Here is a 23519-nt window from a genome sequence, read left to right as displayed (position 1 = left end):
ACCTCGATTCCAGCCCCAGCCCACGCCCTGGGACTGACCACTTTCGGCACACAATTCAACTTGGTTGGTTGTCCCCCGGTCGCAGTGCAAATTGAGTTGTCGAGTTGTCGAGGAGCGCGCCCGGCTGCTTTGGGGAGGCTTGCTCTCAATTCAGTTTTGAGTTGTTATTTTTGTTTTGTGTTTTGTGGTTTGAGAGTGGTGCGAGAGCTTAGAAGTAGTTGTTGTTCTTGTCATTGTTGTTGTTGGAGAGAGAACACAGCTGGCAACAAAGCGAGCGTTGCATTTTTAACTTTGTGAGTGCAAACAACTACAAACAACAAATATCTGTGCCGAGACTTTCTCATTCCGAATCGTTTTGAGAAAAGTCGCAAAATCATACTTGTTACTCTTAAGCGTGCCAGATTTTATTGATTTTTTGTTTAGACAGCAAAACGGAAAAGAAGAATACTAAGAAATGGCTGCTCAGCCCAACCAACCCCATCAGATATCGACGGGGCGCAGAGCTGTGTTCCAGGTGTTAGCCGGCGGCTCTGCCGGATTTGTGGAAGTCTGCATCATGCAGCCCCTCGACGTGGTGAAGACACGCATGCAAATCCAGAGAATTCCAGGAGTCGGCGCCACCGCCATAGAGGTAAGTCAGTTATGTTCTCTCCACTGCCAAATCCAAGTTAGCAATCAGCTGTAGAAAGCTTTTCTCTCAAATCAAATGTAAATAGAGACGCTTGAGAACAAAACAATGTTAAAAAAGAAGAGAGCGAGTGAGGGAGTGTCAGACATAAAACGTTCGGCTTCAGAGGCCTGTGCATAACCTTCGCCAAGATCCAACATTCGTACAAATGCGTAAATACGGAATGTGTTTTTATTGATAAGACCCAGCCAGACCCAGACGCCTTTTATGACCAGACCCATAAGCGATATAGATTGTGAGGGACAACTACTAAGCAGCTGATAGGCTGAGCAAGAAGAGTATTCAAGAAACATGCTTGTTTCTTATTACTTTATGCTAGATATTTGGAAAGGTCGTGTCAAGGTTAATTGCAGCACAGAAATACTTTCGTGGCAATCAACTAAATATATATATATAAATGATAAATGTATATGTATAGCTATGCGACAAGAGCAAAAACCAACTAACAGCTGATGAGTGTTGATAGTTTATTATATTAATAAAGATACATAGATACACAAATATGTACATACATCTATATAGACTCTTAACTATAGGGTATCAGTGCCTTGTCTTATCGTCTGCGCGCCTTTTCACACATGTCGAGTGAACTTATCTCGCCTCGGCGATTAAGTTCTTATTATTGTCATCAAACCGCATGCCACATTCAAAGGCACTAACAATATAGTTTTAGTGTTTTAGTGTAAGTGAAAGTGTTCTTTGGTCTTGTTTTTTAGCTGACAGCAGTCAGCCCAGATTTGTATACCCCACAGATGCACAGATTATTTTAATATTTATGATCTGTTTTTGAAATGAATAAGATTGCTCTTGCTTCCTGCTTAATCAGTTAATGTTGAGCAGTTTTTGTCTCAGACTGATAAGTTTTCCAAACTTCTACAACAATTATTAGTTGCACATTTCGGACACATTTATTTGAATCTTTCAATCTTTGAATCATATATATACACAATTTATTATTCTTGCCAAATACGCTTCATATGCGGAGACAATTTCTCTATATTTATATACGATTAATAACCATATTGTACTCCTAAGTAATATTTGTCACAATTTGAAAATAGATGCAACATGTTAATTGTTCATGCACACCCACACACACACACAGACACACTGAGAGAGAAATTCAGGCAATGCTCAAGTTGTTGGAGGAGAGTTCTTTCTTAGTTATGCCACATTTAGCAGATACTCTTAAATTGATTTTGAATCCCATTTGCAGGCGCACTACAATGGCGTCTTCGACTGTTTTGCCAAGATGTATCGGCAGGAGGGCCTGGCGTCGTATTGGAAGGGCTTGATTCCGCCCGTTCTGGCCGAAACACCAAAGAGGGCCATCAAGTTTTTGATATTCGAGCAGTCGAAACAATATTTTCTATTTGGATCGCCGACTCCGACGCCATTCACTTTCTCGATGGCTGGGCTGACGGCCGGTCTGCTGGAGGCGATTGCCGTCAATCCCTTCGAGGTGGTCAAGGTGGCGCAGCAGGCGAATCGCCAGAGACAAGGTGCTGGCGTCTTCGAGGTGGCACGCGACATAGTCAAACGCGATGGCATCGGACTGCGAGGATTGAACAAGGGCGTAACGGCGACAATGGGTCGCAATGGTGTCTTCAACATGATATACTTTGGATTCTTTCACAGTGTGAAGAACGCGGTGCCGGAGCCCAAGGACAAAGTTTGGGAGTTTCTGCGCAAAGTGGCCATTGGGTTTACGGCCGGTACGCTTGGCTGCCTGGTCAACATACCGTTCGATGTGGCCAAATCCCGCATCCAGGGACCGCAACCGGTGCCAACTGTGATCAAATATCGCAGCACCATGAGGACAATCGGTATTGTCTACAGCGAGGAGGGTGTTCGCGCCCTCTACAAGGGCCTGGTGCCGAAGATCATGCGCCTGGGTCCTGGTGGTGCCATCATGCTGCTAGCCTTTGACTACGTCTACGAGTATCTCTTGAAGAATCACTCCTAGTCCTCCAACACTGACATTTACATTTAAATTAACAATTAACAATTATGAAAACAATGCTGTCTATGTGTACATAATAAAGTTAAGCTTTTTTTTCGTGTATTCGATTTTTATTTTGGTTTTCATTCATTCATTTTTAACACATTCATATGGAAGGAAACACCGATATAATTGCTTGCAGATTCGAAAGGTGTTGAGCAGCTCTCAAGAGCTATTTATTATTTAGGCTTGCTTGGCACCAGAGTGCAACAAACAACACAGACCACATTTAACTAATATGTTACGTCTTCGGGCTAGGCTAGCGAAGACAGCAACCAATTCGTATTTATTTCTTTTTCCGCTTCTCATTTGTTTAACATTTAGATCCTTGAAATTCTTGACGCTTATAGGAAGCACATGTAGATGTTTTATGTAATCTTATCGTTCTATATATTGAATCGGTTCGCAGCTGCGATATTGTGTCTCCAAGATGTTTACTTTAGTTTTAAACGCCAAAAAGTTCGCTACACGATTTGAAATCTGAAGTTTATCTTTTATAAAGCATACTTCGCGCGTCTATACACAAAAAGATCAAGATCGAATAGAAAATTTGGAACTAAATTAAATTAAAAACATTTGTATATATATAATTCAATTTGAATATTATACACATTAATGATTAAATTAAATAGAATTTCATAACCTAAGTAATAAGATAAATGTGTATAATGTTAAATTAAATAGAATTTCATAACCTAAGTAATAAGATAAATGTGTATAAATACATAAGTGTAGACTATTTAGTTCGATTTGTTTTCTTTTTCCTCTAGACTCTTGTATAAATATCGTTGCAATTTCCATAAACAATTTGAGAAGTTGAATGCTTGTTGCTACATGGATCAAGTTATTTTAGAATAGAACCATTGACTTAATGTCACATATACATACATATATATATATATATATATATATATACGTGTGTGTGTGAATTTATATTTATTGGGTATACATTTAAATATATATTGGCAGAAGCGAGCAATTCGGGAGGTTTTCGTTTTCTGTTTTCTGTTTTCGTTGATTGTAAATCATACAACTGAAACACTTTCAACTTTAAAATTACAAATCAGTTTCGAAGAAAAGACACGCACGGAAATCGAAGTCAACCCATCATCACAAAAAGTATGATGTTGCTTCATGTTTCTTTCATTTGTTTTTGTTGTATCTTTTCTGTTTTTTTAGTATTTTTTTTTAAGTAACGTTCCATCATCTTCTGAGGCATTCGTTTCGTATCAATTTTGGACCACAGACTACAAATGTGTATAAGATGTATATGCGACTAACTTAAGACTAATAAAATGTACAAAACAGATAAAGAGACATCATTTAAAAATTAAGTTAAGAAGTCACACGTGGAACTGCTTCAGTTGGCGATTGCTATGCTTTTGCACTTATTTATTGTAAACATATGTATTGAATAGCATAGTCGACGCGTAATCGTTATAATTATAATCATCAAATAAATAATCATATTTATTTTAATTTCTTGTATTGAGGTGTATGTATGTATGTATGTGTATGTGTGTATGTAAAATGCCTTTTCTTCTCGGCCCCAAACATTCTCAATTTTGATACCAAAAAATTTGATTAACTAAATGTCAAATAACTAGTCAATTTTGCAGCAAATGTGTGTGTGTGTGTGTGTGTGTGTTGGACGTGTGTGTGTTGGATGTGTGTTGTGTTGGACGTGTGTAGTGTGTAGTGCCTGCTGCTGTTCAAATCATTATGAAAATCAAAATGCATTTCTGACACTCTTCAGTTCTGCGTCACTTTTCAGTGCATCATCGTCGTTGTTCTTTACGCTGACGCGTCCAAAATGCAATTCAAGGATAATAACAAAAGAATATCCAGGAACAGGGTTGAAGAATTGAAAATAAAGTGTAAAAAAAAAACGTAGCTAAAAAATATTAACTTTTGCTAAGAGCTAATGGAACGATGGATGAAGGTGTTCATTCCGCCCTCTCCCGCCTGCGCTGGACGGACAGCTGTCCTCTCTCAACCATCGCGAGTGAGAGAGTGAGAGGGGGAGAGAGTGTGAGCATTTGCTTAATAGATGCGCTCGTAGAACAGCAGATAGGCCTGTGCCTTGAGGGCCGCCTCCTCGCTGACCTCCTGGACGCGTGAGTCCGATACATAATACCATTTGCCGGGCGGTGCTTGAACATTGGCCGCCTCGTCTGGTTCGCCAGGCGCCTGATCTCCGGCGGCAGCATCAGCATCAGCCGCATCACTGGCAGTTGCTGTGGCTGTGGATGTGGCAGTTGCATCTTCATCATCGTTAATGCCATTCTGTGGTAGATCGGACAGAGCCTCGTCTGAGGTGGATGCATTGCTGCTGGAGCTGGTAAAGTCATCGCTGTCATCCATGGCATTTCTGCGCATCTCGCGCGCCTTGCTTTTGACCAGCGACTCTTCGAGCTTCTTCAGCTGCTCATCGTCCTGATCGAGTTCGGCCTTGCTGCCGTGCGGCAGAAATTTCCATCGCTTGTCATCTGGTGTCACCTTGGGACGCACCTTCACATAGGCGGTATAGTGTCCGCCGTACAGGCCGCCGGAGTGCTCGACAACGCCGTAGAGCGCATAGAGCAACTTCTTCTGCTTGCGATCAATGTTGGGCAAATTCTTTACCTTGGAGCCGCAGAAGGCGGCAATGTCCAGCAGCATCGTATAGGTTACCGGGCGGGTCAGCTTGCGAAAGACGCAACGCGGCCCCAGCTGGAATCTCTTCAAATGGAGTATGAGCACCGCCGGTGGACTGGATATCAGCAGCTGCTTTGTAGCATTCGTATTTACCGACTTGGCCTGCGGATCGGTGCCATTGATGCGACGCGTGCAGCTCTCACAGCCGACCTTATTCTGACCGGTCATCAGCTCGACGGCACTAAAGTTATTCAGACAGGATGGCACCGAGCATTCACCAACCTCGCACTGATACCGCGGCGCTATTGTTGTGCTCCAGTCCGAGTAGCTTTGGGTTCGCACTCGCTTCAAGCCTGCCACCGACTTGGCCTGTTCGCGCAACGTCAGCTGCTCCATTTGTAGTTGCAGCTGCAGCTGTCCCGCTGACAGCTGACGTATCAGCGATGCACCCTCCTCGCTCAGTCCAGCACTCACCAGACTTGTCGCTGTGCTCCCATCGTTGTCATTATCCTTATCATCTGGTGTTGCTGCTGCTGCATTCTTTTTATCAACACTCAAGCTGCTAGCTGGATTTTTGCTGCTTCGATTGTTGCTGATGGAGCTGATAGCACTGCTGTTGCTGTTGCTGATGCTGTTGCTGGTGGTGCTGGTGGCTGTGGTCGGCGCCGGACTGGTGGCTATGCCCGAGTCTGTAAGCACAAGCGTTAGCATAGTGAGTGAGTGAGATGGTATGATGCATGTGTGTGCAAGTGTATTCAAATTGCTGTCTCTGTCCCATCACAGGCACAGTAATCGCAATGATAAAATATATATAGATTTACCTATATCAACTGGAGAATAGCACTAACAATTTTATCAATGTCGTCTGATAATTTTACGTTTGCTCAAATAACAAAAAAAATAAGTAAAATAAAATAAAATCAAATCACTGCAAACCAAAATCGTTTGAAAAACTCAAGTGCTTAGTTCAAAAACAAAGAAGTCACTAATTTAAATATATATGTACAAATTATATATATATATATATACATATATACAATTGTTTCCTGCTTTACAATCTAGATACAGATATGTGTAATTTGCTGATACATTCAACTTGTATACATATATATATATATATATATATAATCATATGCAATTTGATAGAATCGATATCCTGAACCTATCAACATCTAACAGAATAATATATATATCGTATATCTGCCAGCTATTCAACTTTGCTATATACGTTGTATGCATGTGTGCAACATGAGTTTCTTTGGCTGACTCACCGTTCTCGTCCTCCTCCAGCGAGTCCTTGTCCATGTGCTCGATGTGTCCATGTCCATGTTTCTCGCCCAGCGGCTGGGCATTGCCGTTGTTGTCCTTATAGAACTTGGCACCGCGTCCGGGCCCGGCCGAATCCTCAGCGACATTGTCCTCGACATCGGCATCCGTATGCTCGGATGTGGTGCCACTCAGCGATAATGTGTCCGCCCGCTGACCCTCGCCCCAGGGCGTCGAGCGTGGCTTGTCGCCATCGATGTCCGCTGAGGAGAGCGGCGTCTGCACTTGTCCATCACCACTGCCGGACTGCTGCTGCTGCTCGTCATTGGCGTGACGATGATCACCGGCACCGCTGTTGTTGCTGCTGCTGGAGCTGGCCTCGTTGCTGAGCTGATCGTTAAAGTTGAGTTTGACGGGCAGCTTTTGGGCCAGCTTGGTGCGCTGGTGTTTGGCGGCACGCTTCGCCTTGCGTTCGCGCTCCTTCTCCTTCTTCACCTGGGCCTTGGACGGCCCCAACTGATCCTGGCCATCGGCGTGCAGATAGAACGACGTGTGCTCTGTGAAAACCACATCCATGTCGCCGATGCCAAACTTGGCAATGACGTCCACGCCGCTTCCGCTGTTGTTGTTGTTGTTGCAGTATTTGCTGCAGGTGGGTGGCGAATGCTCGGGACTAGTTTTGCGACGCTGCGGCGGCTGTGGTTTCTCGACGGCGACGGGCAGCGACATGTCCAGGAAGTATTCGTGCCGTGACGACACATTGAAGCAGTCCTGGCACGTTAGCGTCGAGACGAGAAAGCCGCGAAACACTTGCTCCGGACGCAGGATGCGATCGGCTGCCTGATTGCCATAGATCTTGCACTTTTGCCGCAGCTCCTCGGATACGCTGTTAATGTCCTGATCCTTATAGCCCAGATTCTGCAGGATGACACGCTGATAGCGCTTCAAATCCTCAGCGCGTACGCTCTCCAACAGCTGACGCAACAGCTCATGGGCATCGTGCTGATCTCCGCCCGTAAATTGGGGACACTTGGCGCACAGCTTATCGAACAGTTTGCTGGGCGTATAGACGCCGCCGCCGGACTGCAGCTCCTCGAGCGCATTGGCCAGTGCCGCAGTGAGATTGCCCCACGAGGAGAGAGTACCCCTGATGGTCGGCAGCTCGATGTCGCCCTTGCCCTTAAAGCTGAAAGTACCGCCGGGCAGCTCAAACCTAAAAAGAGCAAAAGAAGACCAACCATTACCGAGGGATCTACTGAGAGTACCATATATATATATTAGTATTGTTGTTTGTCTGATCATATCGTCTAAAATATATAACAATTTGCAATTATTGCATTCATGTGTACGAGTCTTAATACAACAACTAATCAAGATTATAAAAATAAGTCAGACATGCGACACAAAGACACATTGCACAAAGAGGTGCAGCCTTCAGTTCATTCATTTTATATATAATTAGTTAAATAAATGCGCAGCAAGAGAATGGATAAATACTATATATAAATCCATTGGCTCTGAGAGCAGCTTGGTAAAGACAGAAAGACAGACAGATGGAGGAACGGTGCAACACTTTGCCTTTGACTGATTCACAAACTTCGTGTTTGAATAGACTGTGTTACTTACTCTTCGCCTGGCTCGGCCAGCTCCTTGAGAACGGCAAGGAGGAAGGGTGTCTGGGCGAGGCATTGCATGACGGCGTTGAAGAAGCACGTGTTGCCCAAATTGATGAGACCACGAACGCGCGGCAAACGGTCCAGCTGTGTGCTGGACGACAGCACTGGCGCTACCTGTGGCCTGTATTGGCTGGTCGCAGTTGATGTTGCTGTTGTTGTCGTCGGACGCTTGGCCATGCCAGGCACTGCCTGTGCCTGCGGCGGTGGTGGTGGCAACGGTGGTGGCAATGGTATTGCTTCGCCGCACGCAATGTTCACCATCGTATTGATCTGTTCCACCGTCGTCTGGATTTTGTATGCAATGTCGTTGATCATTGTCGGATGTATTATTACTGACTCTGAACGTGGGTCCGGCAACGACTCGGCAGCATTGGCAGCGGCGGGAACAACCTTGGGCGGCTTCTGGGCAAGTCGCTTGACCAGCTCGACGCACTCGAGCAGATTCTTGCGCGACTTGGCGCTCACCTCGCTGTCGCAGTTATAGCACCAGATCTTAAATGAGCGCGTATTCAAGGCCAGCGCATGCGAGTCCGAATGGGGTGTCTGCGAACAAAATTTCCACATGTTATAATAATGCAGGTTTATTGCTGGTCGTCGGTGTCTTACCTGATGATGTTGGAGAGCGTGCTGGTTGCGTGCACGGCCGCACAGCTGTGTGCCGCACTTGAGGCACAGCCAGAGCGTGTTGTCGTATTCGCATTCGGTGGCATCGCCACCGCTGCTCGCACTGTTCGCATCCAGTTTGGGACATTGTCCGCATTCAAAGAGCAGCCCAGTGGTCTTTAGTTGGCGACGCAATCGCGCCGTATCCACTGATTTCTTGATGTGCTGGCAAACGGTTGCGTTGCTCGACGATCCACCGCCCGAATGATGATGATGGTGATGCTGGTGTCCATTTAGCAGCTCCTCCTCCCCAGATTCGGTTGAGCTGGCGCTTTCCCGTTTATCCGTTTGGCGTTTCTTAACCATGGCGCCGCTGTTGTAGCTGTCGCTGTTGCCGTTGCAACTCAACTCACCCAGCGGCTGTCCGGGCACTTGCCTCACACACACTGAAATTGGAAAGACTGTAGCAAGGACGCAGCCAATGACCAGAGACACTGTGCTTATCACAGTTGTAGCTGCAGCGCTTAATATCCATCCCAACGAACAACTTATCCGCCACCTGTTTTTTTTTATTGCAGTTGTTGCTGTCGCAGTGATTTTCATCGTCCGCAGTTGCCCTTTTGTTAATTTATTGTTTTTGTTGCTACTGCTTTTATTTATTCGCTTCTCCATTGATAACTTTTTTCAGGTTTTGTTTTTTTCTTTCGTGATTTGTGTTTTGTGATAGTGCTTGACTGATTACAACGTGTGCTGTTGATTTTGAAAACAGATTTGACGTCGATGTTCTGCTTATCGAGTTTCGAGTTTTGAGTTTTCAAGGTTTCTTTTATTGAATTTGAAACTCATCGAATGCATATTCCAGCAAACAATGACCCACTATACTAATTAAAACTGTGTGTACAACATTGCCAACTATTCGCAATTTTGTTGTTTGCCACACCCACTTGCAACCCTTGTGCTACCCACCTGTTTGGAAACTATCCTTCTTGCTTTTGTTTCTGTTTGTTTATGTTGTTGTCGATCTTGTTGTTCTAGCTCGTCTCAAATCTTTTTTCTCGTTTCTCGTTTCAGAGATGAATTCAATTTCCTTCTAATTAATTCAAAGCAAAATTAAGCAGTAAGTTATGTAGTAATTAATAGAGCAGATAATGCAAAATTATTTCAATTTAAAAACAGTGTCGACAACTGCGATTGCGCGTCCCAGATATGCACATACATATGTATATATGCATATATATATATATATATATATATATATATATATACTACATAGCATATATATGTATATATATATATATTGATATATATCCTGAATGCACAACATCCCTGCACAACAACAGCACAGAAACCAGGCTGCATTCGCCTCACAGCTGATTTGTGTATTTTTGAGTTCAGAGGTTGATCAAAACACATGCGTCATGGAGACACAGCAGAATCAAGCGGAATCTGGCAACAAGCAGCCAATTTGCTTGTCTGCTTTGACGAAGATCGTCAGACTCATGTTGGTCGATGCTGCCAGTGTTGCTGTTGCGATGTTATTGTTATTGTTATTGTTGCACTCGAAACGTGCTCGTTATAATTGATGGTGGCATTAAGTGCGTGGTGCTTCTGATGCTATTTCTGTGTTGTTTTTGGGGTCAAATCTGTTCAGACAGACGTTCATTGGCACTCTGCGAACTGCGACTCGCTGCTGCCCGAAGAGAGCAAGCTTTGCAAGCGCTGATTGCTCTTTCCATTTTGAGGTTAAGTTTAAGTTCATGTGCTGCCATATTGGGCTGCACTCCCAGCAGCAGCAACATTGTTGTGTTTTGTCTTTGTATATATATACATATATATATACATATGTATGTCTATCTGTGTGCGTGTGTGTCGTCGTGTGAGCCCCGCAACAGTGCAGCTGCCATAAACACACTGGAAATGGGGGCAGAGGTGTGTGGGTGCGGGAGAGAGGGGATAGGGGTGCACTCAACCCAATTAAATTTTTTTTTTTTGACAATATATACAAAAACATGCACTCGCACACACACACACAAAGGCACATACCGACGAATGACAGGATAGTCAGTTAAAATGGTTGCGATTTCTGGTGCTGTGCATCGAGTTTTTTTGCACACTCATCGTGTGAGCATCGGAGTTATATTTGTTGAATTACCTTGAGTTAGATTTTGCAATATGCGCTGTACATCAAGTATTCTAGCCTCTGTGTAGATTTACGCGTAACCACTTCGTAAACACCAATCAAAAAAAAAAAAACGTGAGCTTCTATTGCGTTCGCATTTTCATTTAATGTACAAGTAGAACATCGAGGCAATTAATCGAAATGCAACGCTGCGCCATCGATATTTCTTTGCTGAGTGCTGCGAAAAGTTGTCAGCGCTCTGATATCGACGTTTGTGGCGGTCGGTCGACAGTGCACATCGATACTTGTAGAGCGCGCAATTACAAAATGAACATCATTTTATGACGGTTGAATTTAAAATTGAATTTAAATTAACCACTGCAATTTTATCATTTACCATGGCTAAATGAACTGGTTTTTAGACACAAGATCTTTAAATTACTATAAAAAGCTGTTAATGCTTGATTTTTAAAAATATTGTTCCAGGAAAAACAATTAAAATATCTTAGCATATTTTTCTTCAGCTACCATTCTTCATGTTCAACACCCGAAAATCATTTTTATCATTGCTGTCGCTTTGACTACTTGGTCAACTTGGCTAAGGAAGTCAAGCCAAAGGGCCAGAGTCAAGTAACTTAATTCAGCAGTCAACAGCGAAAATACAACAACAATATGAACGACAAGAGAACTAAGAATATACAAGCCAAAAAAACTGAAATACAAAAAGCGCATCATAAAGGAAACTTCCAGACATAAACTCCCTATAATTACCAACACCCTGAATGTTGTAAATGCATCAAAATCGTACCGCCCTTCGGGGCAATATTTCATGCGACGGCGACTATAAAAACAGGAACAGCAGCAACAACAACAGCGCTAAGATGAGCTGAGCTGAAACAGGTATACGCCAAGTGAAAAAGATGCGAAGAGAACAAAAAAAAAATATATAAGAAAAGAAGAAAAATATTTAAAATAAAAAACGTGCATTCAATTTTGAGTTGGGTCTCTTGATCGCTGTGGATCGGTCTCATATCGTTCCTATTCCTTTTGTCTCATGTCCTCAGGTTGTCTGGCTGTCTGTCTGTTCGTCTGCTCAATTTGCCTGAATTGAGTCGTCATCAGCATGTATTATCATTATCATCATTATTATTATGATCACTGCGATTGATAGACTTAGTTTTTCTTTGTATGAAAATGTTCTCTTTCTCTTTCGCTCTCTCACTCTCTTTCTTTCTCCGCGTGCCGATAAGTGTCCATTAATACTTTGTATACAAATACTCTGTGTTCCATCGGTTGCACTCCTGCACACCTGTTCCTGTTGCTGTTGCAGTTGCAGTTGCACATTGTTGTACATGCAACGAAATTAAATGCAAGAAAACACAGGAACTGCGCACATTAAAGTCTCATAATGCATAATAACATCAAAAGATAATTTCGCATAAAAAGTTAAGAAACATGTTGCTCCCATTGGACACACCAGCAGCAAGCCATGCCAGCAGCAAAGAGAAAGAGAAAGAGTCAGAGAGGGATAGAGAGAAACAGAGAGAGAGAGAGAGAGAGAGATAGATAGAAAAAGTTTATATTCGTATCTTCCTTTCCCAGTCCCCATTCTTCTGGCCCCATCCCTTCACGGTTCCCAGTACAAATTTGCTGTAATGAATATTTCGCAGAAGACGTAAATCGATTCCTGGACGAAGCGGCTCCCATTCGCATTTTGCCGATCCCGTTCCGTTCCGTTCCTCCCTCCTCTCCCTCTGCCACACCCTTCTGGTGTCATTCTCCGACTCATCCTCAGCGTCAGCCTCAGTCTCAGTCTCAGGCTGAGCATCATCATCTTCATTACGTGCATGCAAAGCGCAGTTTAGTGTTCGATTTTTTCTTTGTATACTCCGTATAAATGAAATGCTCAAAGGCGCGGCATGACCAACTTGTAGGATTCAATAAAAATCAAGAATGCATTTTTGATTCAAATACAAGTTTAAGCTATATGAAGTTAAGCAAAGTAGATATGAATATTGAAAATTGAATCAAGTTCGTTGTCTTTTTACATCTCGTTTTAAAGGTTATCGGTTTCTGTTCCGATTCGATTTTAATTTAATAAAAATGTTCCCCCAATATTGCGCACAGTAATGATTTTGCTATTAATTTAGCGCATGTAGCAAGTAGCAAAAATATTTATCTTTTGCAGGGTATCAACTGTGAATATTGTAAATTAAAATGATTGAAAACTTCAAAACTAATTCAACAAAATGAGAATTGGAATAAAGCATTGTTGTCTATTCCCTGTACTAGACATACATAGATATACCCAATGCAAGTGAGTAATTCATAAGTCATTCTGGCATTAGCTTACCGCTTTATAGCAATTCAATATTAATTATAGCTCGTATCCCGCAGATCCTCATTGGATTAGAGTGGAGTGCAATTTGTGATTGCCTAATTAGCTGGCCAATTTGCTGACTGACGTTTTTTTGTTTTGTTTGTGACTCATTAGTAATCCTCAATTTTTATTGCTTGAGCAAGCACGTACTACTACAATTATTCCTGCCACAGTGCTGCACATTTGCTTAAGAACACCTAGATTAATTACCACGTAATATAATGTTAAACATTTGAAAAAGATTTTCTATATGCTCAATACGAAAAAAGCCTGGCCATTGAAAATATGTTTCTAATGAATTCCTATGGCTTTTCAATAGGTTTAACTTAATCTGCGCTCTTAAAGGGTATTCAATTGTCGGCAGGCCAATCATGAAAGTAAATATAAAATGAGCAAAGCTCTGATTTCTGGTTTTTGTTGCTGTTGCTGTTCTTGGCTAAATTGCGCAATAAATTATGCTGAATGCACCATTTGCTTGTGTCATTGTTGCTGTGGCTGTTGCTGTTGTTGTCTGCTGTCTGCTGTCTCTTGCCAGTTGCCAGTGTGCCCGCTGTGGCGCCTCAAGTATTGTGAGTATTTAAATCATATTCCATTTACAGCTTCTGTTGGCCGCAGTCATTCTGTCATTCTGTCGCACTTATTGATGCTGTTGCAGATGCTATTTATGGTTGCAACTCTCATCAGTGCAACTGCTACAAAACAAACTTTCACAAAAGAGAACATAAAAAAACAACAGACTTCATCGAAGCTTCTTCATTCTAGAATAAGCAATATTAATCTTGGAATATATATTCTTGGTTTAATATTGTTCATCGTACGACATTTATATATTTTGATAAAATCAGCTCATTCATACACTGAAAGAATTAATATAGTCGTTGTATTATACAATTTAAATTTTATTATTATCGAAAACTAAATTTGGTGTTTCTCGATGGTTTTTTGTCTTGGTTTTCTCGTCACTGTGTGATTATTCAGCATCGTCGGCGGCGGCGTCATTTATGATCTACAATTCCTGGAAATGATGCAGCACAAGTTGCCACAGTTTGCTGCCTCATCCTCATCTGCAATTGCAACTGTATCGAGAGCTACATTCTCATATCCATTTTCATTTTCATGCCGTTTCTGGCCCTAATGCCGCTTCAAATGAATTTCAATAAATTAGTGCAGCTCTGTTGCCGCTTCTTCGTCTCCGTTTCCGTCTCCGTCTCCGTCTTCTTCTTCTTGTTCATGTTCTCCTTCTCCTTGCCACTCACTACCTGCAGCGTGCGTCAGCGGTTGCATTTCAAAGGAGCTAAAGCACCCCACGATGAATAAGAACAACAACAACAAGAAGAAGAACTGCTGCTGCTGCTATCTCTTGGCTCTCTTAGCCTCTTATCACTGTGGTGGGCACTGTTGCATTTGCCACAGTTGCCTGTTGCCGGCCGTTGTTATCATTTAATGAACGCTCCACTTGGATGCCAGAAGGCCCAAAAGCACACACTGTCAGCTTAATCTTGAGCCGCAGCTGTCCCAACTGGCCCATGCCACACGTGCGGTTATCTTAAGTAAATGGCAGCAGCCTGCCACATTGACTTGAGGCTCAAGCTGAAAGTTGTTGTTGCTGTTGTTGCAGTTGCACTGCTGCAATGTTAATATAGCGATAATCATGGCTCCATCTACTAATTAATTGACTCTTTGTGTTCTCTCCTTTTGGCTCATGATTCGCCTGCACGTTCATCCTTCGGACGAACAGCCCACCATCCCCCCTCCTCAGCCCCCGTCACCCTCACCGCTCCACACCTGCTTGCAGTCGGCGTCTGTGCGGCGCTTTTCGTTTCATTTCAAAAGCCTGTTTCAATTTTCTGCATTTTAGTGCCTGATGCACTTTGGCATCCCGACGCAAGGCGAGCCAGTCAACCATTCAGCTCCTCTTTGCTGCTGCTCCTCCTCCTCCTCCTCCTTCTCCTCCTCCTCCTGAACTTCTGCGCTGCTCGCCTGTTGTTTGTTGTTTGTCTGGACGGACCGACGGACGGACGGGCGGACTGCTCTTGTGGTTTTTGCCTACACATATTTGCACTTTGGCTGTGCTCGCCGCTCATAAGCCCCAAGCCCCCATCCTCATCCTTAAAGGGAAGGGGTTGGGGTTAATCTTACGTCCTCTGTTATTTTCTTTTTTCTTTTCTTTTTAATGCGTTCAATTCATGTGTGTAGATAATTTTGACATTTAGTTTCTTATCTGAAGTTTATTTCTTTTGAAAGTGCAAATCCTTTTGCCAGACCAACCCATTCCATGGGCGTCGCAGTCGCAGTCTCAGTTGCGGTCGCCGTCGACGTCGTTTTCAGTATTTGTGCGGGGGGTCGCTAAATTAGCACCTACACACAACGCTCCCGCAGACAACACAACAACAACAGCAACAACAACAACAACAGCAGCAACAACAATAGCGCTGCTCTGTAGCCCTGGCAACTTTATTAGCACCCCAGTGAATCTTTGATCTTTTGCCGCGGCCGCCTCCGATGATGAGTTGCTTTTTTATGCTACATAGATACATACATCCATGCAAAACACAGACACAGACACGCATACATATTTATTGATGTATGCCTGCTTGTACATATATATATATATATATATACATATATATATATATATATATATATATATATATATCCTTTACAAACAGAGAAAAAGGTTTGAGGATCGCTACAACAAAATGACTCATATATGAAGTAGCCCATCTCTTAACTGAAACATTTGTGTGGCAACTGATCTATGCATACTTATTTCCATTTCCATATTATATATATATAAAAATTCATACAAATTCATAAATAAATTCTAATTTTGGAAACCAAGAAGAAGTTGCAATTAATAGTGTATTTGGCATTCGTTGCATCGCCTGAAGCATCATAATTCTATTAGTTATATATGCCTATATATATGTATATATATTATTATGTTTATTTATTTATTATTTTTTTTTGTTCCTTTTTTATTTGCGTTTCTTAATTTTGCACGCAGGATATGGCAAATTATTTTTGGCGCGCCTTCGCTTGATACTACGAGCAGACTGGGACGCCGAGCCAAGGCTCTAGACAAATATCCATTATTTTATTTTATATTGTGGTTTTTTTTCGTGTTAGTTTTCTTTCCTTTTTTGGGGTTTTTACTGCTTGTATTGTTTGCCATTCCAGTTTGCGTTGAGAGGCCTTTGTTGCTGTTGTGCTCACATCCTGCGATATCCTGGCAAGCGCCAGGCTCCGTTACCTGGCCACTTGTCTTGCTGCCTGGCGTATCAATTTCAATTGGTTCTATTATGCGATAGGGCCAATTGTGGACGTAATCGCTGGCCAATAATTTGCAGAGGCACGATTTAAGCGGAACTCGAGATATTAACAATAGAACAGCTCTCACATTGTTTTAAGTGGATGCAAAAAAGGCAAAAATATACTTTAACAAATCACTTTTACATAATCTACATAATCTATCTTTCTTAATTTAACTTTGCCTTTGTATGGCTTCAGGTCGAGTGTTTTTATATTTTGAACTCCGATATATTTCAAATCCCATCGGGATTCGTCTCCAGGAATAATAAATTAATAATAAAAGAAGGGATTTCTAACTAAATCTATTCATTGATTTATTTCTTAGTCGTTTAGTTGATTCTCTACTTAATTCAAAATATGTTAACCAATACTACACAGAGAAAAATAATAATAAAATAAATAATCTCGCAGACAAAATTGAAAAACATATTTTAGGCATAAGACACTTTACCGATCTGTTAACTTTTGATACGTGCAGCTTTTTTTTTTATGTATATCAATGGTTTTTAGTAGGTAATTTATGGCAACAGAATTGGCCCGACGATTACCCAATTGTATTATCTATCTGGATCAACACGAATCTTTTATCCCATATTTAAAAGTAATTCATCTGTTTCGCTTTTGTTATACATTTGTCACATAAATCTATATATGTATTTAAATACATATACTTACTTACTTAGTATATATCTGTATGTAGTTTCTGACATTCAAGTTGACGGCGGTATTTGTCAAGGGGAGTTGGCAGTCTTCTTTCTTATGCGACAGGCGCTTGTGTAACTAAAGAAGCCAGAGAGTAAGTTGTCTCTTGGAGAGACCGGAGGGTCTCCTACAGTTTTGAGCATAAGTATTGTCTCCATGGCTGTTAATATTTTAAAGTCGAAGCAGAACTGACGAAGGCTATATGCATATATCAAATGAAAACAAGAGAGCTGTTCTCTCTTTGTTTGGCACGCCGAAGATTGTATACCCTAGCAGACTAAAGACTATTTATTGAATCGAATCGACTCAAACTGCAAACTTTTACTCTCTGCCAGGTTTTTAGACTTCGACATAAAATGTCTCACGTTGTGCGAATATATGACTTATATATTATATATTTACATCATCACTTTTGTGTGGAATTGTATTGTCATCATGCCGACAGGCACATTTCGTATACAACACAACATTTGTCAAGTACGTGTGGCAACAACAGCAACAGCAACAACAACAGCAACAACAACTCTTTCACATTCGGCTTTGTGCTTTGTGAACTACTCTAATCCCACTCCTAGAGACCATTTCCATACCCATTCCAATTCCCAGTATACTGCGTAACTTTAGATGCCACAATGTGTCATGTTGTTGTTGCTGTTGTTGTTGCGTTGTTTCAGCAGTTGTTGCTCAAGTTGTTGTTGTTGTCATTGTCTGGCTATTTGGCTTGAGTTGCGGTAATTCACACGGTCCTGGCAAAGTTCGTCCGCCTGCTTGGCCACTCTTTGGAATGATTCTTGCATTGTAATTATCGCATTAATTCTATGGCTTCAGCACAAGTTGTTGTTAATATAGACCTAACCCCCTCCAGCCCCACACACACACGCACACACCCAACCAGACCATTCCCCACACAGAACATATTAAATTGCAAGCGGGCGCCAGTTTGGGAGTGAAAAATAAAAAATGCTATTTAGAAATCGCACCAAGAGTAGGATTCGGAATTGAGATTGATTCTTCTGAGCTAATCAGCCATCTAAGCTTTAAAGCTCCGATCAGAAATATAAGCAATTTTCTGCCTATTTTTCCTGTAGAAGTAGAATTTTAGGTTAAAATCAACCATCTCAAAGCATTTATTAATATGAGCTGAAAGCCTGGCAACTAGTGTTATATGGTTGGTTAACAATTTAATAACTATCTAAATAATTATTATATTTTCATGTAGCTCAAAATTATTTGGCAACTTGTTGCAACTGAAAACTCAACATTTCTGACGTCTTATTTGCCAAATAAATAAGTAATTTTCTCAAAACTCTGATTTAGTCTTTGAAGTCAACGCTCAAGTTATGTTCAATCGATGCTAGTTGGGTTGATCGACAAGCGTGGAGAGAAGTGAGAGGCGAGAAGGGAGAATAGAGAATGGAGAAGAGATAGAGAGAGAGAGAGAGAGAGAGAGAAGTTGTGAGCAGAAAACAAACATCGTGACTTGGCAGCGTCGGTAAAACATCAAGCATACTAAAATAAAGTACTCAAAACGTATTTAAAAGCACTAAACACAAGTACCACAGATTAATAAGCGCTTTTGAACTCAGCCGACCAGAAAACTAGTTAATAGCACAACAACAACTGTGCAAAAAATAAAAAAATAAATAAAAAAGATCAAGCAATATTACAAAGAGTTCCCCGACTAAAACATACTCAGTACCCTCATATGCAGTTTGTAGTCCAAATCTGTACAATGGAGACACAATTTAGCCAGCTTGGTTAGAAGATATCCTGACGACAGGTGCTAATAAATATTTGCCATTCTGATGATAGATTGTTAAATATGAAAATACATTTTGTAAACAAATTCTGTGCTTCGTATTGGATCTATCGGAAATGGAGATGTATCGAGATTCTTAAGACTGGGTGACTTATCGATAAAAAGAAATAAACTTAGCTCTTATGGTCTCTGAGATTCGTGTTCATTCAACTGGATAGGTTATGGAACTCTTATACTATTATAGGCAGACATTTAAAAGATCATGGGATATGAAGATGCCTCCTGCTGCCTTTTACATATGCACATACAACTGGATGACACCGATTCATAAATCGGTACAGGGTATACGAAAAAGTAAGCAAACAGCAAACGGCGCCGGTAACTACAGAACTACAGAAAGGGAGTGCTTCATCCATGGATTGTCAACAACATCAGCTTTATGGCAACTGCAATTTGGGGACTGGTAACTAGGTGCTGGGTACTGGGTACTGAAACTGGGTGCTGAAACTGGGCAGTGGGACTGGTGAAACGCTGCGGAAAATGCTGGTGATGGAAAATGCATGCCAAATGGCAATTGGAAAAGCGCAAATAGGCAAGCAAACAAATCAAGAGTCAAACTGTCCACAGATGCAACGCTCGTGAAAAAGAGACAAACCACAAGCGAAAAAAAAAACGGGAAAAGAAAGAAATAAACGACAGACAAACAAAGCCCAAAAGAGGCTGATGAAGATAAGCACGAAGGCGAAAACGAGGGTAAAAGATGAGGGGCAGAATGAGCAGCAGGAGGTTGAAGATGACGATGAAGATGAAGATGAGGTTGAGGTTGAGGATGCAAAGAGACGTCGCTGTTGACAGCAGCGAGAGCAAACATTGTTGCAGTGCCCACTTGAGATTGAAATGTAGCCGGGCAGCAGCAGTGCGGATGAGGGGCAGAGACAGAAGCAACCTGCAAATGCATTCGCTTGTGTGTTCTCTGTGTGTGTATTTAGTTGGCATCTGGTGACACAACTGGAGGCGGAACTCTTTGAAGATGCGCATACGGTGATTTAATAGGCACTCTGACAGCCAAAGTCTCCCAGTTCTCAGTTTCCAGTTACCAGTGGACCAGCTATTGCTCTCTGTGCAGATCACCGATCACCGATTTCCGATCTCCGATCACCTATCATATAAACTGTGACTCTATAAAAATACGCAATCAAGATACAAATTTTAATTTGATTTTTGAAAGTATTTCACAGATATCCAATGGAAAAGTTGCAAGTTTCCAAATATGAATAGTGATAACAGGAAATTAGAACAATATATATATATGTATATGAAGAAATATATATATATATAGCCAGGGGCTGAGACTGTCATTCTCAAGATTCGTATACGAAGACAATGCGAAATACTCTGCAAACGAAGATGCCTCGCAGCGTTAATTATGGGTGCAGCAAATGAGAAAACTCCACACCAGAGACTCCAAGCAAGACAAGAGGGGAGAGAGAGTGTGGGAGAGAGAGAGAGAGAAGGAGATAGTGTGAAGGGAGGGGGGAGAATGTGACGAGCATTTATATTATGTAAACAAAAGATGAATTCGAGGAGGGCAAGTGTAAGTGCTGGCATTAGCTATTGCCTTGCCACACAATAAACACACACACACTCGTACAGCACTCACACACACAGACACTCACGCACACGAAGCTAGCCCAGATTGATCTCTTTGATGAAATTTTAACGAAGTTCAAACAACTGGCAGATTTCAAACAAAAAAACCAACAAACAAAGAATGAAACTGCATTCAGCTGTAGAGTGAGAGAGAGAGAAAGAGAGAGTGAGAGAGTAACGACACTATTCCAAACACAATGAGCCAGAGAGAGAGAGAGAGAGAGAGAGTGACCGACTCGAAATTACCCTGCAGTCAGTTGAACCACTTTTATTTACCGGGAAACGGCATTAATGACTTACTTCGCAGAAATATACGCAAATGTTCTTAAAAAATTCAATTTCCTTGATATTCGAGGCTTCACTGTAGTTGCTTATTTATTTCTTGTCCTTCTTTATTTTCCTCAATGTATCATTTGCAATTTAAACGTTGATCAACTTATTTTAAAGACTATAATGCATTCTTAACAAATAGATTAAATATAATAAAATATATATATATATATATATATGTAAATATATACGCGAAGGAACTTTCTAGCTCTCATAAATCTCCCTGAGAGACGAAAAGACATAATGCTGATCGAAGATATATATACTTTATGCCTTGCTCGACGTCATGACTCCCTAAACAAGCACAGGTATAGGGTATTAAAATAGTAGTCGAGTATTATTGTTATTATTATTGTCTCCACAGATTGCGTGTGTGAGAGAGAAAGAGAACGGGGAAGGGAAGTGAAGGGGCAGGCTTACATGGGTATTAGCCTGGATGACAATTGAAAGATCACTCTGAAAGTGGTTCGAGCTCAACTCAACTCAACTCAGCTCAGCTCAGCTCAGCTCAGCTCAGCTTAGTGGCTCTTTGTTTGAGGCACTTGAAAATGCTGCGGAAGTGTGCCCCGATTTGCTCTTTCAAATTAAAAACACACACACATACACACACACAGGCAAATAAAGAGAAACTGAGGAGCTTGCAACAACAGGTGTTGCAACATTAGATGCCTGGCATTTGAATTGATCTATGTTGCACATGCATTTATTTGTATATTTAGATTTTGGCATTGACTTTGCCATGGGAATAGCTTCCATCTCTCCATGACCACCCCCTCCACCACCTCCATCACGACTATCTCGCCCGTTCGGCAATGTGCAACGCCTCCTTTTGCAGTTGGCGGCGATAAAAATCTCGCTTCGCTCGGCCAAAATGCGTTTGATGCGCCGTTGCCCGCGAAAAAAAGCAACAACAACAACAACAAAAATTTGCAGCAATTCGTTTTGATTTGCGATTTTCTGCCTCTTCTCTCTCTCCCTCTCTCACCCTCTCTCTCTCTCTCTCTCTCTCTCTCTCTCTCTATCTGTGTTTCCCCTCTTATATCCAATAGCACTCCTCAACTCACCCATTCAACGACAATACGCTGCGCCAGGGGGGCGAAAAAAATCTTATCTCGCTGCCGGAAATCAAAGCGCACATCAAAGATTGCCGACGCCGACATTGTTGTTGTTGGTGTTGTTGTTGTTGTTGTTGTTTTGTTGCTGCTGTTGCTGCTGCTGCTGCAAGCGGAGGTTGCGGTGTTCAATTGTAAATGCTGCCTCCCCCTCATTGGCAGGCCACCACAGTACCACCTTTTTTTATTTTTGCCATGGGACACCTTTCAGTTTTGTTTGATGTCGTCGTTGCTGTTGATGTTGTTGTTGTTGTTGTTGCTGTTGCTCATCGTGTGTGCGATCAAATTTCCCCTTCCCACTTCGCCGCCCTCTCCCCTTCTGCCCCGACGAGTGATGATGGAGGAGTCAAGGGCGCTTTGAATGGCATGCGCAGCATGCTGCTCACCTTGCCACTTGCCACTGTTGCAGCTACATATGCACAGCTGCAGGTGGGTCAGCTAACCAAAAAAAAAAAAAATTACGATCTATCTTGATCAATCAAGCAAGCTCAATAGTTAACGGTGCATATTATATTGATAATAATGGTAATAAAATAATATATGATTTGTAGTTGCAATTACATAAATTATCTAATTATCGGCTCAAAGATCAGATGGTATTATAAAATCTAAATTGTTTTGGCCTCAAATTCAAATTCAAAGTCGCCATAAGAAATAATTATAATTTGGAAATCATAATGTCAAATTAATTTTAGTAATTTTAGTCCTCAAGTCGAATTGAATTATGAACATTTAATATTCACTTTGAAAGCAATAATAATAAATGTTCGCCATAAGCGATAAATAAAGCCATATTTTAAGTCCCAAAATAAAAACAAAGCAATATTTTGTTAATATATCTAATATAGTCGTCGTATTTATTTTTTTAATAATAATACAATTATGCATATTCATTCATGAGGTATAATTTAAATATGCATATATACACAGAATATTTATAGCTATATAAATAATAATATATTTTATCTGGATTATTTACAATTTCAGTAAAAGTGTTATACGAGAAAGAGCGAGACAGGGCTTAGCCTGTTCCCAAGACTTTAAATCAAACATAAATCTTTCAAGAATACTTCGAAATTGCTATTCTGCACTACACGTCGAGTATTGCATACCATTTTAGACCTGATGCAGCATTTCGCCATCTAAATTTCAGTATTACTTACAAAAAACATACCGATTGTGTCTATATTACAAGGACTACTTCTTTGTTTCGAAATGGAGGAGCATAATTATAAATGCATAGCTGATACACATAGCTTTGGCAGTTATATGATATAGTGGTT

At 41.4% G+C, this 23519-nt stretch overlaps 2 protein-coding genes across 3 annotated transcripts; one reads left to right on the top strand and one right to left on the bottom strand.

Moving 5' to 3' along the window:
* Positions 1 to 13: 13 nt before the first annotated feature.
* LOC6569514 (mitochondrial 2-oxodicarboxylate carrier) lies at positions 14 to 2753 on the top strand. Of its 2 annotated transcripts, none has more exons than XM_001995591.2 (3): positions 14 to 293; positions 428 to 631; positions 1905 to 2753. In XM_001995591.2, the coding sequence occupies exons 2-3, from the start codon at positions 455 to 457 to the stop codon at positions 2652 to 2654; spliced, it is 927 nt and encodes a 308-aa protein (XP_001995627.1). In that variant the 5' UTR covers positions 14 to 293; positions 428 to 454; the 3' UTR covers positions 2655 to 2753. The 2 variants fall into 2 exon arrangements, with proteins under 2 accessions (XP_001995627.1, XP_032597182.1); XM_032741291.1 differs by having other exon boundaries at positions 424 to 631.
* A 1296-nt stretch (positions 2754 to 4049) lies between these two features.
* LOC6569513 (ubiquitin carboxyl-terminal hydrolase 45) lies at positions 4050 to 11157 on the bottom strand. Its single transcript, XM_001995590.2, has 5 exons — positions 11025 to 11157; positions 8876 to 9318; positions 8220 to 8812; positions 6599 to 7806; positions 4050 to 6016 (listed from the first exon to the last, which is right to left on the bottom strand). The coding sequence occupies exons 2-5, from the start codon at positions 9236 to 9238 to the stop codon at positions 4734 to 4736; spliced, it is 3447 nt and encodes a 1148-aa protein (XP_001995626.1). The 5' UTR covers positions 9239 to 9318; positions 11025 to 11157; the 3' UTR covers positions 4050 to 4733.
* Positions 11158 to 23519: the final 12362 nt, after the last annotated feature.

Source organism: Drosophila grimshawi, unplaced genomic scaffold (genome assembly GCF_018153295.1).
Source record: "Drosophila grimshawi isolate 15287-2541.00 unplaced genomic scaffold, ASM1815329v1 contig_848, whole genome shotgun sequence".
NCBI lineage: Eukaryota > Metazoa > Arthropoda > Insecta > Diptera > Drosophilidae > Drosophila > Drosophila grimshawi.
The sequence above is the reverse complement of the archived record's forward strand: the minus strand, read 5'-3'. Positions and strand labels throughout refer to the sequence as shown.